This window comes from Cherax quadricarinatus, chromosome 32 (assembly GCF_038502225.1).
Source record: "Cherax quadricarinatus isolate ZL_2023a chromosome 32, ASM3850222v1, whole genome shotgun sequence".
NCBI classification, from domain to species: domain Eukaryota; kingdom Metazoa; phylum Arthropoda; class Malacostraca; order Decapoda; family Parastacidae; genus Cherax; species Cherax quadricarinatus.
The window spans coordinates 17,308,540-17,328,133 of record NC_091323.1 but is presented as its reverse complement, the minus strand read 5'-3'; the positions used below and the strand labels follow the sequence as shown (position 1 = coordinate 17,328,133).

At 44.4% G+C, this 19,594-nt stretch overlaps 1 protein-coding gene across 1 annotated transcript in view; it reads left to right on the top strand.

Moving 5' to 3' along the window:
• Positions 1-5,119: 5,119 nt before the first annotated feature.
• LOC128690303 (adhesive plaque matrix protein-like) overlaps positions 5,120-19,594 on the top strand; it is a 39,248-nt gene continuing 24,773 nt past the window's right edge. Inside the window, exon 1 of the mRNA XM_053778922.2 lies at positions 5,120-5,179. Within this exon, the coding sequence (XP_053634897.1) occupies positions 5,165-5,179 (15 nt within the window). The 5' untranslated portion in view covers positions 5,120-5,164. The remainder of the gene's footprint in view (positions 5,180-19,594) is intronic.

Sequence of the window (19,594 nt, the reverse complement as noted above, 5' to 3'; positions counted from 1 at the left end):
GCCTAGGGTTCCGCTGATGCCTAGGGTTCCGCTGATGCCAAGGGCTCTGCTGATGCCTAGGGTTCCACTGATGCCTAGGGTTCCGCTGATGCCTAGGGTTCCGCTGATGCCAAGGGCTCTGCTGATACCCTAGGCATTTTAAATGTGTCCTTTGTTCATTGGCATTAATATATTTTAAATGTATCTTTTTCGATGTTATTAATGTATATTTTCGATGTCTTTTCTTTATTCTAAGTAATTAGATATACATTATGACATTTTGCAAAGATCTTTTTTTTTCTAGGCTATATGAGCATCAGTAAGAAGCTATATATATATATACATATATATATATATATATATATATATATATATATATATATATATATATATATATATATATATATATATATATATATATATATATATATATATATATATATGATAAATTAAACACATGTGCAACTCTTGGGTATCTTTATTGAGGAAACGTTTCGCCACACAGTGGCTTCATCAGTCCATACAAAGGAGAATCTTGAAGAACAGGAGGAGAATGAGGTAATCAGTCCCTCAACCTTGAGTCGATGTGGTCAGTCCATCAATCTTGAATAGAATACGGCATACGTGCTGAGAAGGAGCTTATAAACCGTTGGCAGGAGAGGTGCAGAAGTCATAGGTCGTGTAACATTTGTTCAATGTTGAAGTAGGTCGTGCCCAAGAATTAGGCAAGCGAAGAATTCCCAAGTATTAAGATCCCAAGAAGTTGGGAATTCTTCGCTTGCCTAATTCTTGGGCACGACCTACTTCAACATTGAACAAATGTTACACGACCTATGACTTCTGCACCTCTCCTGCCAACGGTTTGTAAGCTCCTTCTCAGCACGTATGCCGTATTCTATTCAAGATTGATGGACTGACCACATCGACTCAAGGTTGAGGGACTGATTACCTCATTCTCCTCCTGTTCTTCAAGATTCTCCTTTGTATGGACTGATGAAGCCACTGTGTGGCGAAACGTTTCCTCAATAAAGATACCCAAGAGTTGCACATGTGTCTAATTTATCAACATGTCGGTTCTCTGAACCATTCATCTACAAATATATATATATATATATATATATATATATATATATATATATATATATATATATATATATATATATTTCAACCCCATCTATAAATATATTAAACAACCACGGTGACATCACACATCCTTGTCTAAGGCCTACTTTTACTGGGAAAAAATTTCCCTCTTTTCTACATACTCTAACTTGAGCCTCACTATCCTCGTAAAAACTCTTCACTGCTTTCAGTAACCTACCTCCTACACCATACACTTGCAACATCTGCCACATTGCCCCCCTATCCACCCTGTCATACGCCTTTTCCAAATCCATAAATGCCACAAAGACCTCTTTAGCCTTATCTAAATACTGTTCACTTTTACAGTGAAACATATAAGTGAACAGTATTTAGATAAGGCTAAAGAGGTCTTTGTGGCATTTATGGATTTGGAAAAGGCGTATGACAGGGTGGATAGGGGGGCAATGTGGCAGATGTTGCAAGTGTATGGTGTAGGAGGTAGGTTACTGAAAGCAGTGAAGAGTTTTTACGAGGATAGTGAGGCTCAAGTTAGAGTATGTAGAAAAGAGGGAAATTTTTTCCCAGTAAAAGTAGGCCTTAGACAAGGATGTGTGATGTCACCGTGGTTGTTTAATATATTTATAGATGGGGTTGTAAGAGAAGTAAATGCGAGGGTCTTGGCAAGAGGCGTGGAGTTAAAAGATAAAGAATCACACACAGGGTGGGAGTTGTCACAGCTGCTCTTTGCTGATGACACTGTGCTCTTGGGAGATTCTGAAGAGAAGCTGCAGAGATTGGTGGATGAATTTGGTAGGGTGTGCAAAAGAAGAAAATTAAAGGTGAATACAGGAAAGAGTAAGGTTATGAGGATAACAAAAAGATTAGGTGATGAAAGATTGAATATCAGATTGGAGGGAGAGAGTATGGAGGAGGTGAACGTATTCAGATATTTGGGAGTGGACGTGTCAGCGGATGGGTCTATGAAAGATGAGGTGAATCATAGAATTGATGAGGGAAAAAGAGTGAGTGGTGCACTTAGGAGTCTGTGGAGACAGAGAACTTTGTCCTTGGAGGCAAAGAGGGGAATGTATGAGAGTATAGTTTTACCAACGCTCTTATATGGGTGTGAAGCATGGGTGATGAATGTTGCAGCGAGGAGAAGGCTGGAGGCAGTGGAGATGTCATGTCTGAGGGCAATGTGTGGTGTGAATATAATGCAGAGAATTCGTAGTTTGGAAGTTAGGAGGAGGTGCGGGATTACCAAAACTGTTGTCCAGAGGGCTGAGGAAGGGTTGTTGAGGTGGTTCGGACATGTAGAGAGAATGGAGCGAAACAGAATAACTTCAAGAGTGTATCAGTCTGTAGTGGAAGGAAGGCGGGGTAGGGGTCGGCCTAGGAAGGGTTGGAGGGAGGGGGTAAAGGAGGTTTTGTGTGCGAGGGGCTTGGACTTCCAGCAGGCATGCGTGAGCGTGTTTGATAGGAGTGAATGGAGACAAATGGTTTTTAATACTTGACGTGCTGTTGGAGTGTGAGCAAAGTAACATTTATGAAGGGATTCAGGGAAACCGGCAGGCCGGACTTGAGTCCTGGAGATGGGAAGTACAGTGCCTGCACTCTGAAGGAGGGGTGTTAATGTTGCAGTTTAAAAACTGTAGTGTAAAGCACCCTTCTGGCAAGACAGTGATGGAGTGAATGATGGTGAAAGTTTTTCTTTTTCGGGCCACCCTGCCTTGGTGGGAATCGGCCAGTGTGATAATAAAAAAAAAATATATATATATATATATATATATATATATATATATATATATATATATATATATATATATATATATATATATATATATATACATATATATATATATATATATATATATATATCAATTTTCTTAATATTTTCTAAGCTTAATTATAACGATGCTATAAAGTCCTAATAAAAAAATAATAAAAGGGGTTTTATTATGTAGTGTCAGTTTCATCGGCAGTGAGTGAGTGACTCATGGCTTTCTGGTCTTTGATAGCCTTCCAGAAATTTATTTTAAACAAACTTTGAAATCTCCCTACCTTACAAGACATTTCACAAGTGACTGAGGAAGGTAAACACAGTCCTATGAAGCCATATCAAGTTGGATGGGTGTCTTCCTTAATTAAGGTATTGTGTAGTCCTCTGGTCTTCTCTGTGTTTGTTATCAGTTAGGGTGAATGTCTTTCACAAAACTTGCTGGATAACAGGTGCATAAGATGCCCTCACCTCGTCCCTCTGCTGGATGCTGGGACGTTAGATCAGTAGTTAGCTAGCTAGCGTGTCTGTCTCGCATTATGTACCTCTGTAATCTTTTGACTACCGCCCACAGGATGGGTATGGGGTGCATAATAAACATATTAAATTAACTGTCTCGCAGTTAAACAACGGAAGATCCTGTTCTTGTTAAGGGAGACTGAACTGTCGCCGTATCGAGTCCTGCTTTCCCATGTCTGGGGAAGAGGTAGTGCCAAAAGCTGGGCGAGGGAAGGAAAATAAACAGGAGTTTCCCTTGTAAATAGAAATACGAAGAAAGCTCCCAATTAGGTCAGGAGACACTAACACAGTACTAAATGACCCTCATGGGTTTACTGCGTCCAGTGAAGTACTGCGTCACTTCACTGGATATTAGGAGTGTACGAATGTCCTCATTCACTGTCGGAGAGATTTACGTGTATGGATGTCTTTTCCCGCGTCTTGAATACTGTTGAACTAGATTTAGATATTTTCCCAGATGACGCACCCTTGCTTTTCTGATCACATCCGCTCCAGGCGAGGAGAAATTCCTTCTTCAAACAACTTAAGCTATAAGTGTTGTTTCCTTGTGTCCCATTTGTGTTCTCCGAGTTTACTTAAGTTAAGACTGCTCAAGCTTAACATTACTATCAGTTTTTCCTTAAGTTTTGCTCATCAGACTTGCAAACATCACTATAAGTTTTCTCTTAAGGGTCTGTGTCACACGTCCTGAGCAGTTCTGAGTGACAGTTCTGAGTGACAAGCTGATCTGACTGTGTAACTGCTGGTTTGAGGTATTCAAGGCTGTTTTGCTATACTGTTTCTTTTTTCAGCATATCTCACACAAGATATATATATATATATATATATATATATATATATATATATATATATATATATATATATATATATATATATATATATATATATATATATATATATATATATATATATATATCGATATGCATAGTCATGGTATGTGCTTACATAATTGTGTTTGTGGGAGTCAAGCTCAGTTTTTTGACCTCACTTTTCACACTAATCGTTCTAGGTTGTGAAACAGCAGTAACTCCAGGACTCCCTGCTATTTACATTTTAATTCTTATTTGAAATTTGCCTCTACTACTTTCTCTAGCACGTTTCAATTACACTACAACCTGATACTGACATTATTTCCATAACTCATTGTGACATAATTTTCCAGTAATACACCACTTCTGAAAGTCGTTTATATATATGTCAGAGATGTAAACGTCGCTGGCGTTATCTTTTACAAATTATATGAACCTTGTAAATGTTTCTCTCTCTTTAGTGAAATATTACTGGCCTCCTTTCTTCTCACCATCCTTATAACCTTGCAAATATCAAGGTTGAATTCAAATAGCCAATTACCAGACTATCATTGTAAATTGGTCATATAATCCTGCATTTTTTTTAAATATAGCTCGTCTTCTGTTTCTGTCTTCCTCGTGAATTTCAAATTCTTGGTAAAGACTGATATGCAAGATTTGATACCTGTAGACAGGTCGTTGACACATTTCAAGAACATAATTGATAAGAGAACCGAATTTTGGGGAACTCGTGTAACTTTGTCAGGCTGTCTTCCTGCACCGTGCCAAGGGCCTTCTGCTGTCTTCGTGTAACTCAATCGTAAAGAAACAGTAACCCATCATTTTTTTTTTCTTATTTCTCCTTTAAGCAGCGATGATGGCTGGGCGAAGGCTGGGATATTCCTCCTCCTCCGAGTAATACGGACTGGAGCTTACCGTCCTTGAGCCGAGCTGATATATATGGTTCAGTGGTGTGTGGTCGGTAGTGTTGTGTGTGTTGGTGCTACAAGTCACCAGGATGGTGTCGCTCAAGGTGCTTGCTTGTCGCTACTCATTTACTTATGACTTTAGTCATTACTACAGTTCTATAATGTTGAAGAAAAAATCGTTCAGATTTTGTGTAATTTACGCTGACATTTACATACCGTTAAGTGGTTTAGAACATATTGTATTTGTTTGGTTTTAAGAATTTTTCCAGTATTCTTAACAACTGAGAATATAGGAAAGACTAATTAATAATGGTATATCATACACTGGTGATAAGCATGTTACATACACTTTAAAGACCCATTTATTAGACATATTTGTTAGGAAACTTTGTGGTTCAACGACCTTGAACACTTTTCACGTACAAAGGTCAAGAATGACAGTATGTATATATATATATATATATATATATATATATATATATATATATATATATATATATATATATATATATATATATATATACTATATTGTATAGATAATGTAGACTAGCAAGTGAGGTGAGAGGTAGTGAGCTGATGACTGTATGAGGGAGGTTATTGAGACGGCGTCAGGTAGTCCATGAAATAACGTGATTCATGTTAAATATCATGTGTCCCAGTGATTTTGAAATTTCATATCTTATAATATTTTGTTTAAAAACACTAGCATACATGATACTGAACAAGACTAGGCCTTATCTACTTCACGAGACAGGAATCAAGTAACCTCATAGACTATCATGACGGCTTCTCTAAACTCTCATCTTCCTCAGGTAAACTACCTCTCACACGTCGCTCTCAAGTCTATATAAACTGTTATTCTTGACCTTTGTATGTAAATGTTTCTTCATGTGTCTTTTTAAACCAATTGTATCAATTATGAAGGTTTAAACCCGGTTACAAGTAGCTTTGATGACCCTAGTGTTTACCTGGAGTTTACCTGGAGAGAGTTCCGGGGGTCAACGCCCCCGCGGCCCGGTCTGTGACCAGGCCTCCTGGTGGATCAGAGCCTGATCAACCAGGCTGTTGCTGCTGGCTGCACGCAAACCAACGTACGAGCCACAGCCCGGCTGATCAGGAACTGACTTTAGGTGCTTGTCCAGTGCCAGCTTGAAGACTGCCAGGGGTCTGTTGGTAATCCCTCTTATGTGTGCTGGGAGGCAGTTGAACAGTCTCGGGCCCCTGACACTTATTGTATGGTCTCTTAACGTGCTAGTGACAACCCTGCTTTTCATTGGGGGGATGGTGCATCGTCTGCCAAGTCTTTTGCTTTCGTAGGGAGTGATTTTCGTGTGCAAGTTCGGTACTAGTCCCTCTAGGATTTTCCAGGTGTATTTAATCATGTATCTCTCCCTCCTGCGTTCCAGGGAATACAGGTTTAGGAACCTCAAGCGCTCCCAGTAATTGAGGTGTTTTATCTCCGTTATGCGCCGTGAAAGTTCTCTGTACATTTTCTAGGTCGGCAATTTCACCTGCCTTGAAAGGTGCTGTTAGTGTGCAGCAATACTCCAGCCTAGATAGAACAAGTGACCTGAAGAGTGTCATCATGGGCTTGGCCTCCCTAGTTTTGAAGGTTCTCATTATCCTTTCAAGGCAGGTGAAATTGCCGACCTAGAAAATGTACAGAGAACTTTCACGGCGCGCATAACGGAGATAAAACACCTCAATTATTGGGAGCGCTTGAGGTTCCTAAACCTGTATTCCCTGGAACGCAGGAGGGAGAGATACATGATTATATACACCTGGAAAATCCTAGAGGGACTAGTACCGAACTTGCACACGAAAATCACCCACTACGAAAGCAAAAGACTTGGCAGACGATGCACCATCCCCCCAATGAAAAGCAGGGGTGTCACTAGCACGTTAAGAGACCATACAATAAGTGTCAGGGGCCCGAGACTGTTCAACTGCCTCCCAGCACACATAAGGGGGATTACCAACAGACCCCTGGCAGTCTTCAAGCTGGCACTGGACAAGCACCTAAAGTCAGTTCCGGATCAGCCGGGCTGTGGCTCGTATGTTGGTTTGCGTGCAGCCAGCAGCAACAGCCTGGTTGATCAGGCTCTGATCCACCAGGAGGCCTGGTCTCAGACCGGGCCGCGGGGGCGTTGACCCCCGGAACTCTCTCCAGGTAAACTTCAGGTATCCATCCTGTCATTTTTCTAGCAGATGCGATTGATACAATGTTATGGTCCTTGAAGGTGAGATCCTCCGACATGATCACTCCCATGTCTTTGACGTTGGTGTTTCGCTCTATTTTGTGGCCAGAATTTGTTTTGTACTCTGATGAAGATTTGATTTCCTCATGTTTACCATATCTGAGTAATTGAAATTTCTCATCGTTGAACTTCATATTGTTTTCTGCAGCCCACTGAAAGATTTGGTTGATGTCATCTGCAAAGGAAGACACGGTGTTGTGGCTGACATCCTTGTCTATGTCAGATATGAGGATGAGGAACAAGATGGGAGCGAGTACTGTGCCTTGTGGAACAGAGCTTTTCACCGTAGCTGCCTCGGACTTTACTCTGTTGACGACTACTCTCCGTGTTCTGTTAGTTAGGAAATTATAGATCCATCGACCGACTTTTCCTGTTATTCCTTTAGCACGCATTTTGTGCGCTATTACGCCATGGTCACACTTGTCGAAGGCTTTTGCAAAGTCTGTATATATTACATCTGCATTCTTTTTGTCTTCTAGTGCATTTAGGACCTTGTCGTAGTGATCCAATAGTTGAGACAGACAGGAGCGACCTGTTCTAAACCCATGTTGCCCTGGGTTGTGTAACTGATGGGTTTCTAGATGGGTGGTGATCTTGCTTCTTAGGACCCTTTCAAAGATTTTTATGATATGGGATGTTAGTGCTATTGGTCTGTAGTTCTTTGCTGTTGCTTTACTGCCCCCTTTGTGGAGTGGGGCTATGTCTGTTGTTTTTAGTAACTGTGGGACGACCCCCGTGTCCATGCTCCCTCTCCATAGGATGGAAAAGGCTCGTGATAGGGGCTTCTTGCAGTTCTTGATTAACACAGAGTTCCATGAGTCTGGCCCTGGGGCAGAGTGCATGGGCATGTCATTTATCGCCTGTTCGAAGTCATTTGGCGTCAGGATAACATCGGATAGGCTTGTGTTAATCAAATTTTGTGGCTCTCATAAAAAAATCATTTTGATCTTCGACTCTCAGTCTGGTTAGCGGCTTGCTAAAAACTGAGTCATATTGGGACTTGAGTAGCTTACTCATTTCCTTGCTGTCATCTGTGTAGGACCCATCTTGTTTAAGTAGGGGCCCAATACTGGACGTTGTTCTCGATTTTGATTTGGCATAGGAGAAGAAATACTTTGGGTTTCTTTTGATTTCATTTATGGCTTTTAGTTCTTCCCGCGATTCCTGACTCCTATAAGATTCCTTTAGCTTAAGTTCGATGTTTGCTATTTCTCTGACCAGTGTCTCCCTACGCATTTCAGATATATTGACCTCTTTTAGCCGCTCTGTTATTCTTTTCTGTCGCCTGTAAAGGGAGCGCCTGTCTCTTTCTATTTTACATCTACTCCTCCTTTTTCTTAGAGGAATAAGCCTTGTGCATACATCGAGTGCCACCAAGTTAATCTGTTCTAGGCATAAGTTGGGGTCTGTGTTGCTTAGTATATCTTCCCAGCTTATATCGGTTAGGACTTGGTTTACTTGGTCCCACTATGTTTTTGTTATTGAAGTTGAATTTGGTGAATGCTCCCTCGTGACTAGTCTCATTATGTCGGTCTGGGGCTCCACGCATACATGTCTGAACCTCAATTATGTTGTGATCTGAGTATATTGTTTTTGATATGGTGACATTTCTTATCAGATCATCATTGTTAGTGAAGATGAGGTCTAGTGTATTCTCCAGTCTAGTAGGCTCTATTATTTGCTGGTTTAAATTGAATTTTGTGCAGAGATTTAAAAGCTCGTGTGAGTGTGAGTTTTCATCAGAGCTGCCTCCTGGTGTTATTACTGCAACAGTATTATTTGCTATATTCCTCCATTTTTGGTGCCTTAAGTTGAAATCCCCAAGGAGCAAGATGTTGGGTGCAGGAGCTGGAAGATTTTCCAGACAGTGGTCAATTTTTAACAGCTGTTCCTGGAATTGCTGGGATGTTGCATCCGGAGGCTTGTAGACTACCACAATGACTAGGTTTTGGTTCTCGACCTTTACTGCTAATACTTCCACTACATCATTTGAGGCATTAAGCATTTCTGTGCAAACAAGTGACTCTGCAATGTACAGGCCAACCCCCCTTCCTTTTGCCTGTTCACTCCGTCACATGTGTACAGGTTGTAACCTGGGATCCATATTTCGTTGTCCAAGTGATCCTTTATGTAGTCAATGTTCATTAAAATCAATAAAATTTAAAGTAGTATTTGTCATGCTACATTATTTATGAGAACTTACAAAATATTTACAATTGGATTTTCTTATTAACCAAAACTGAATAATGTGCAGCCAGCCTGACCTACAGGCATAATGTGCAGCCAGCCTGACCTACAGTCATAATGTGCAGCCAGCCTGACCTACAGTCATAATGTGCAGCCAGCCTGACCTACAGTCATAATGTGCAGCCAGCCTGACCTATAGCCATAATGTGCAGCCAGCCTGACCTCTGGATTTCACAAAGTTAGAGTAGGTTCTATGCTTACTTAAAACACCCCATTACGCAAAATATTTTTTCTCTCATACCCCCATCAAACAGGATGAGTTTCATACATGAGGGAATGAAATCTGTCTGCCTGAACGATGGGTTCATTAACAACCGCAGATTTAAAATTTTCATTCCAGCATAGCTGGAGTTCTGTTTATACGGGCAATATTTTTTTTAAACGGTCTGGCACATGCAGGATCAGTGGAACTTATGAGGACATCCTCATACAAAAAAGAAATGCTTGCAAGTGAGAAGTGAGAATACTAGACACAGTTGTGAGTGTCTGCAGTACCTAGTACACGAGCAAGATTATAACGTCTATATCATACATTAGTAACCTATCACATATCGTTATAATAACAGTAAACAATACCCAAAGTTTGCGAATGAGACAGATGTGCAACACTTCGGTATATCTATTGCTGAAACGTTTCGCCTGTGCAGCCGATTTCTTCAGTCTAATACACAGGCGACTATTACCGGCGACAGTGGAAGAAATGGAGAGGTAATTTAATGGTGTACAGTCCGTCCCCTAGCCTTCAGAATTCAGTCCATTACCTTTTGTGTTCACTCCCTTAGCCTTGACTGAAGGTGCTGAACACCCTCAATCGAGACTTATGGATTGAACACCTTAAATTACCTCTCCACTGCTTCCAATGTCTCCAGTAAAAGCCTCCTCTGTATTCGACTCCAGAAGTCTGCTTCATAAGCGAAACAACACTAATCAATATGCGCATAAATTTCTAGGTCATATTTAAATGATGAATCAGTAATCAATAATCATTGATTAAAATGCAAGTCAAAGTAGTAATTTGTATACTGTTCATGATATTTCCATGAGAGTGGCTTGTAGTTCAATGGTCAGCGCCTTCAGTACATAAGAAAGGTTCCTGATACCACTCCCAAGCTAGGCAACTTGTCAGAATTGTCAAAATAATGCATTTCGCTTACATAAAGTCTATAATAGCTTACCATGCGTCTGTTTTAATCCTGCAGAGCAGTAAAATCATTACAATATTTTGATAAAATATTACCAAACGCCTTAACATGAGAAAATACCGATGGAAACAGAAACGTAAATGCAGTGTAATGGGAATCTTTATTAACAACGTTTCGCTCACATTCAGAGAGAGGCTGCGGTAGGTGACAAACCCGCACGGCACTACTCTGACAAAACTTCCTCTCACTCCTTCAGTTGTTGCCTTGCAACTTTGCATAGCTCCTGATGACGCACTGAAAAGTGTGAAAGTACTTGAGCTAAAGATTCCCCCCCCCTTCCCCGTGGCTTGTCTTGCATGTTTATGAGACTGAGAAAAGACACCAGCAATCCTACCATCATGTAAAACAAGTACAAGCTTCCATTGTACACTCACTTAAAATATGTAAAATTGGTCAATGAACAAGAACTCAAAAGAACCTTAGAAAACTTCCTAACCTTATTATAACAAGCGCAATTTAATTTAGCCTAACCCAACTAAATATACATGTATTTTAGATAATTTTGCAATAATTTAATAATAAACAAACACAATGAAACATTTTTTTTCGATAGGTTCAGAATGATTTTTGCGAAATTATTACATACACAAATTTTCGCTTGCCTTATTCGGCAAGAAGAGCGTTGTTATTTAAGCCAAAATCGTGTATACATACATACATACATACATTATATATATATATATATATATATATATATATATATATATATATATATATATATATATATATATATATATATATATATATATATATATATATATATATATATATATATATATATACGCATACACTAGAAATAATACCTGGAAATACCTGGAGAGGGTTTCGGGGGTCAATGCCCCCATGGCCCGGTCTGTGACCAGGCCTCATGGTGGATGAGGGCCTGATCAACCAGTCTGTTACTGGTTGTGTTCTTGAAGACAGCCAGGGGTCTATTGGTAATCCCCTTATGTATGCTGGAAGGCAGTTGAACAGTCTTGGGCCCCTGACTCTTATTGTGTTGTCTCTTATCGTGCTAGTGGCGCCCCTGTTTTTCATTGGAGGGATGTTGCATCGTTTGCCGAGTCTTTTGCTTTCATAGGGAGTGATTTTCGTGTGCAAATTTGGCACTAATCCCTCTAGGATTTTCCCAGTGTATGTAATCGCACAGACTATCAACGCTGACAGTAGGAGGTTGGAAAGTTGTGTCTTGTTAAACCAGCTTGATGGTGCTATAATTAAAAGGTGTATTAGAACTGATAACTGGACTTCCACCTTCCAAGCTCAACTGTTTGTTATTCTTGTTGGTCTCGGGCGTGTGGTAACTACAACTGCAGACACTTTCATTGTAACAAACTTCCCTTCCACATTCCTTGCTCTAAACATGTTGATATCTGCACACGATCGTAGCCATGTATAAAGGTAAGTAAATAAATTTACTTACATGATTCTTTACCTTTGTAACTTGTGAGTTCATTACCTTTGTACCTAGTTCAGCTATCAAAACTTTGGGGGCCCAGTCCCTGGACCCATTATGTACCTCTGTAATCTGTAAATACCTTTGTAGCTTGTCATGATTGTGACCAGATCTACCTGGAGTTCATTACCTTTGTTACTTGCTCAGCTATCAAAACTTTGGGGTCCAGTCCCTGGATCCATTATGTACCTCTGTAATCTTTTGCCTACCGCCCACAGCATGGATATGGGGTGCATAATAAACATTAAACTAAGTAACTGAATGTAGCATTGGTTGTGTCTTAAGAGGCACGTAAGTTCCCCCCATCTTCTAATAACATGTTAATTTTTCCACTGTAATCTATCTTGCCCAAAATTACTTTGAGGACAATTGTCCTCAAAGATTTGTTAAGTTATACCATGAATTAAGGAAAGATCTTAGACTTCACCTTACGAAACAGACAAAGCAAATGTGATAGTAATTATGGACAAGGTAGATTATAGTGGAAAAATGAACATGTGTAGTACCTAGGTGTACTCTAGCAACATGTGTAGTACCTAGATGTACTCTAGCAACATGTGTAGTACCTAGGTGTACTCTAGCAACATGTGTAGTACCTAATGTACTCTAGCAACATGTGTAGTACCTAGGTGTACTCTAGCAACATGTGTAGTACTTAGGTGTACTCTTGCAACATGTGTAGTACCTAGATGTACTCTAGCAACATGTGTAGTACCTAGGTGTACTCTAGCAACATGTGTAGTACCTAGATGTACTCTAGCAACATGTGTAGTACCTAGGTGTACTCTAGCAACATGTGTAGTACTTAGGTGTACTCTTGCAACATGTGTAGTACCTAGATGTACTCTAGCAACATGTGTAGTACCTAGGTGTACTCTAGCAACATATGTAGTACCTAGATGTACTCTAGCAACATGTGTAGTACCTAGGTGTACTCTAGCAACATGTGGAGTACCTAGATGTACTCTAGCAACATGTGTAGTACCTAGGTGTACTCTAGCAACATGTGTAGTACCTAGGTGTACTCTAGCAACATGTGTAGTACCTAGGTGTACTCTAGCAACATGTTTAGTACCTAAGTGTACTCTAGCAGCATGTAGAGTACCTAGATGTACTCTGCAACGACTGAGTGTGATGCCGGGCTACAACGACTGAGTGTGATGCCGGGCTACAACCACTGAGTGTGATGCCGGGCTACAACCACTGAATGTGATGCCGGGCTACAACCACTGAGTGTGATGCCTGGCTACAACCACTGAGTGATGCCGGGCTACAACCACTGAGTGTGATGCCGGGCTACAACGACAGAGTGTGATGCCGGGCTACAACCACTGAGTGTGATGCCGGGTTACAACCACTGAGTGTGATGCCGGGCTACAACCACTGAGTGTGATGCCGGGCTACAACCACTGAGTGTGATGCCGGGTTACAACGACTGAGTGTGATGCCGGGCTACAACCACTGAGTGTGATGCCGGGCTACAACCACTGAGTGTGATGCCGGGCTACAACGACAGAGTGTGATGCCGGGCTACAACCACTGAGTGTGATGCCGGGTTACAACCACTGAGTGTGATGCCGGGCTACAACCACTGAGTGTGATGCCGGGCTACAACCACTGAGTGTGATGCCGGGTTACAACGACTGAGTGTGATGCCGGGCTACAACCACTGAGTGTGATGTCGGGCTACAACCACTGAGTGTGATGTCGGGCTACAACCACTGAGTGTGATGCCGGGCTACAACCACTGAGTGTGATGCCGGGCTACAACCACTGAGTGTGATGCCGGGCTACAACCACTGAATGTGATGCCGGGCTACAACGACAGAGTGTGATGCCGGGCTACAACGACAGAGTGTGATGCCGGGCTACAACGACAGAGTGTGATGCCGGACTACAACGACAGTGTGATGCCGGGCTACAACGACAGAGTGTGATGCCGGGCTACAACAACAGTGTGATGCCGGGCTACAACGACAGAGTGTGATACCGGGCTACAACGACAGAGTGTGATGCCGGGCTACAACCACTGAGTGTGATGCCGGGATACAACGACAGAGTGTGATGCCGGGCTACAACCACTGAGTGTGATGCCGGGCTACAACCACTGAGTGTGATGCCGGGCTACAACCACTGAGTGATGCCGGGCTACAACCACTGAGTGTGATGCCGGGCTACAACCACTGAGTGTGATGCCTGGCTACAACGACTGAGTGTGATGCCGGGATACAACGACAGAGTGTGATGCCGGGTTACAACGACAGAGTGTGATGCCGGGCTACAACCACTGAGTGTGATGCCGGGCTACAACCACTGAGTGTGATGCCGGGCTACAACCACTGAGTGTGATGCCGGGCTACAACCACTGAGTGTGATGCCGGGCTACAACCACTGAGTGATGCCGGGCTACAACCACTGAGTGTGATGCCGGGCTACAACCACTGAGTGTGATGCCTGGCTACAACGACTGAGTGTGATGCCGGGCTACAACGACAGAGTGTGATGCCGGGCTACAACGACAGAGTGTGATGCCGGGCTACAACGACAGAGTGTGATGCCGGGCTACAACGACAGAGTGTGATGCCGGGCTACAACGATAGTGTGATGCCGGGCTACAACCACTGAGTGTGATGCCGGGCTACAACGACAGAGTGTGATGCCGGGCTACAACCACTGAGTGTGATGCCGGGCTACAACCACTGAGTGTGATGCCGGGCTACAACGACAGAGTGTGATGCCGGGCTACAACGATAGTGTGATGCCGGGCTACAACGATAGTGTGATGCCGGGCTACAACGACAGAGTGTGATGCCGGGCTACAACGACAGTGTGATGCCGGGCTACAACGATAGTGTGATGCCGGGATACAACGATAGAGTGTGATCCCGGGCTACAACGACAGAGTGTGATGCCGGGCTACAACGACAGAGTGTGATGCCGGGCTACAACGACTGAGTGTGATGCCGGGATACGACAGAGTGTGATGCCGGGCTACAACCACTGAGTGATGCCGGGCTACAACCACTGAGTGTGATGCCGGGCTACAACCACTGAGTGATGCCGGGCTACAACCACTGAGTGTGATGCCGGGCTACAACCACTGAGTGTGATGCCTGGCTACAACGACTGAGTGTGATGCCGGGCTACAATGACAGAGTGTGATGCCGGGCTACAACGACAGAGTGTGATGCCGGGCTACAACCACTGAGTGTGATGCCGGGCTACAACCACTGAGTGTGATGCCGGGCTACAACGACAGAGTGTGATGCCGGGCTACAACGACAGAGTGTGATGCCGGGCTACAACCACTGAGTGTGATGCCGGGCTACAACCACTGAGTGTGATGCCGGGCTACAACCACTGAGTGTGATGCCGGGCTACAACCACTGAGTGTGATGCCGGGCTACAACCACTGAGTGTGATGCCGGGCTACAACGACAGTGTGATGCCGGGCTACAACGACAGAGTGTGATGCCGGGCTACAACAACAGTGTGATGCCGGGCTACAACGACAGAGTGTGATACCGGGCTACAACGACAGAGTGTGATGCCGGGCTACAACCACTGAGTGTGATGCCGGGATACAACGACAGAGTGTGATGCCGGGCTACAACCACTGAGTGTGATGCCGGGCTACAACCACTGAGTGTGATGCCGGGCTACAACCACTGAGTGATGCCGGGCTACAACCACTGAGTGTGATGCCGGGCTACAACCACTGAGTGTGATGCCTGGCTACAACGACTGAGTGTGATGCCGGGATACAACGACAGAGTGTGATGCCGGGTTACAACGACAGAGTGTGATGCCGGGCTACAACCACTGAGTGTGATGCCGGGCTACAACCACTGAGTGTGATGCCGGGCTACAACCACTGAGTGTGATGCCGGGCTACAACCACTGAGTGTGATGCCGGGCTACAACCACTGAGTGATGCCGGGCTACAACCACTGAGTGTGATGCCGGGCTACAACCACTGAGTGTGATGCCTGGCTACAACGACTGAGTGTGATGCCGGGCTACAACGACAGAGTGTGATGCCGGGCTACAACGACAGAGAGTGATGCCGGGCTACAACGACAGAGTGTGATGCCGGGCCTCAACGACAGAGTGTGATGCCCGGCTACAACGATAGTGTGATGCCGGGCTACAACCACTGAGTGTGATGCCGGGCTACAACCACTGAGTGTGATGCCGGGCTACAACCACTGAGTGTGATGCCGGGCTACAACCACTGAGTGATGCCGGGCTACAACCACTGAGTGTGATGCCGGGCTACAACCACTGAGTGTGATGCCTGGCTACACCGACTGAGTGTGATGCCGGGCTACAACGACAGAGTGTGATGCCGGGCTACAACGACAGAGTGTGATGCCGGGCTACAACGACAGAGTGTGATGCCGGGCTACAACGACAGAGTGTGATGCCGGGCTACAACGATAGTGTGATGCCGGGCTACAACCACTGAGTGTGATGCCGGGCTACAACGACAGAGTGTGATGCCGGGCTACAACCACTGAGTGTGATGCCGGGCTACAACGACAGAGTGTGATGCCGGGCTACAACCACTGAGTGTGATGCCGGGCTACAACCACTGAGTGTGATGCCGGGCTACAACGACAGAGTGTGATGCCGGGCTACAACGATAGTGTGATGCCGGGCTACAACGATAGTGTGATGCCGGGCTACAACGACAGAGTGTGATGCCGGGCTACAACGACAGTGTGATGCCGGGCTACAACGATAGTGTGATGCCGGGATACAACGACAGAGTGTGATACCGGGCTACAACGACAGAGTGTGATGCCGGGCTACAACGACAGAGTGTGATGCCGGGCTACAACGACTGAGTGTGATGCCGGGATACAACGACAGAGTGTGATACCGGGCTACAACCACTGAGTGATGCCGGGCTACAACCACTGAGTGTGATGCCGGGCTACAACCACTGAGTGATGCCGGGCTACAACCACTGAGTGTGATGCCGGGCTACAACCACTGAGTGTGATGCCTGGCTACAACGACTGAGTGTGATGCCGGGCTACAACGACAGAGTGTGATGCCGGGCTACAACGACAGAGTGTGATGCCGGGCTACAACCACTGAGTGTGATGCCGGGCTACAACCACTGAGTGTGATGCCGGGCTACAACCACTGAGTGTGATGCCGGGCTACAATGACAGAGTGTGATGCCGGGCTACAACCACTGAGTGTGATGCCGGGCTACAACCACTGAGTGCGATGCCGGGCTACAACCACTGAGTGTGATGCCGGGCTACAACCACTGAGTGTGATGCCGGGCTACAACCACTGAGTGTGATGCCGGGCTACAACCACTGAATGTGATGCCGGGTTACAACCACTGAGTGTGATGCCGGGCTACAACCACTGAATGTGATGCCGGGTTACAACGACTGAGTGTGATGCCGGGCTACAACCACTGAGTGTGATGCCGGGTTACAACGACTGAGTGTGATGCCGGGCTACAACCACTGAGTGTGATGCCGGGCTACAACCACTGAGTGTGATGCCGGGCTACAACGACAGAGTGTGATGCCGGGCTACAACGACAGAGTGTGATGCCGGGCTACAACGACAGAGTGTGATGCCGGGCTACAACGACAGAGTGTGATGCCGGGCTACAACGACAGAGTGTAATGTCGGGCTACAACGACAGAGTGTGATGCCGGGCTACAACGACAGAGTGTGATGTCGGGCTACAACGACAGAGTGTGATGCCGGGCTACAACGACAGAGTGTGATGTCGGGCTACAACGACAGAGTGTGATGCCGGGCTACAACGACAGAGTGTGATGCCGGGCTACAACGACAGAGTGTGATGCCGGGCTACAACGACAGAGTGTGATGCCGGGCTACAACGACAGAGTGTGATGCCGGGCTACAACGACAGAGTGTGGTGCCGGGCTACAACGACAGGGTGTGATGCCGGGCTACAACGACAGAGTGTGATGCCGGGCTACAACGACAGAGTGTAATGTCGGGCTACAACGACAGAGTGTGATGCCAGGCTACAACGACAGAGTGTGATGCCGGGCTACAACGACAGAGTGTGATGCCGGGCTACAACCACTGAGTGTGATGCTGGGCTACAACGACAGAGTGTGATGCCGGGCTACAACGACAGAGTGTGATGCCGGGCTACAACGACAGAGTGTGATGCCGGGCTACAACGACAGAGTATGATACCGGGCTACAACGACAGAGTGTGATGTCGGGCTACAACGACAGACTATGATGTTGGGCTACTCATGTGCCGTCTACTTTATTCTAAAATACTTTGCAGTTTGTATATATATTCTTCTTCTACTGACAAAACTGATTTAGAATATAGTCGTTCTTGCGTCTCTATCTGTTTTAGGTCATTAACCCTTGTTCCGTATTATTATTATTATTATTATTATTATTATTATTATTATTATTATTATTATTATTATTATTATTATTATTATTATTATCCAATAAATCGCCTATTTATTTTTAAAGACTAAGGCGGGTAATTCACACGAAATTAGAGACTACCTGTAATTAAAAGCGTAACTATTATTATTGACCCATAAGTTTACCTGTAGCCGTCAGCATAGTTGCTGATCCCCTGTGTATGTATATGTTATCTGAGTATCATAGTTAGTACCATCCATATGTTTTACATAGATGACCCCTTTGCTAGGCCCAGTGTCTTGCATGTGTGACGTCACGTGATGCTGCATGTGAGCGTGAGACGCGTGACGCGCTGCCTCTCTCTCAGATTACACATAGACCTAAAGGCAACAGGACAGGCTAGGCTGGGCTTCTCTCTCACACTCTGCTAATATAAGAGTTACCACCCAACTAGTGTGTTTATCTCCAACCATTATATCTCCACGAGCCCTCACAACATTGCCGCTTCCAGGGTTGATGCCCCCCGGGGCACACTCCTATACCAAGCCTAGTTACTGACCTGATCCATCAGACTGTCGGAGCTGCAGTCCACTGGTTGATCAAGAACTGATTTGGGTAACTTATCCATTTCCATGTTGAAGACAGCCAAGGGTTTGTTGGTAATTCCCCTCTGTGCGGTAGGAGAATATTAAAGAGTCGTGATCCCCTTACACTTACTGAATTCACTCTCATTGCACCTCTGCTTTTCGCTGGAGGTATATTACACAACACCGAGAAGAGTTTGTAGATGAATGGTTCAGAGAACCGACATGTTGATAAATTAGACACATGTGCAACTCTTGGGTATCTTTATTGAGGAAACGTTTCGCCACACAGTGGCTTCATCAGTCCATACAAAGGAGAATCTTGAAGAACAGGAGTAGAATGAGGTAATCAGTCCCTCAACCTTGAGTCGAT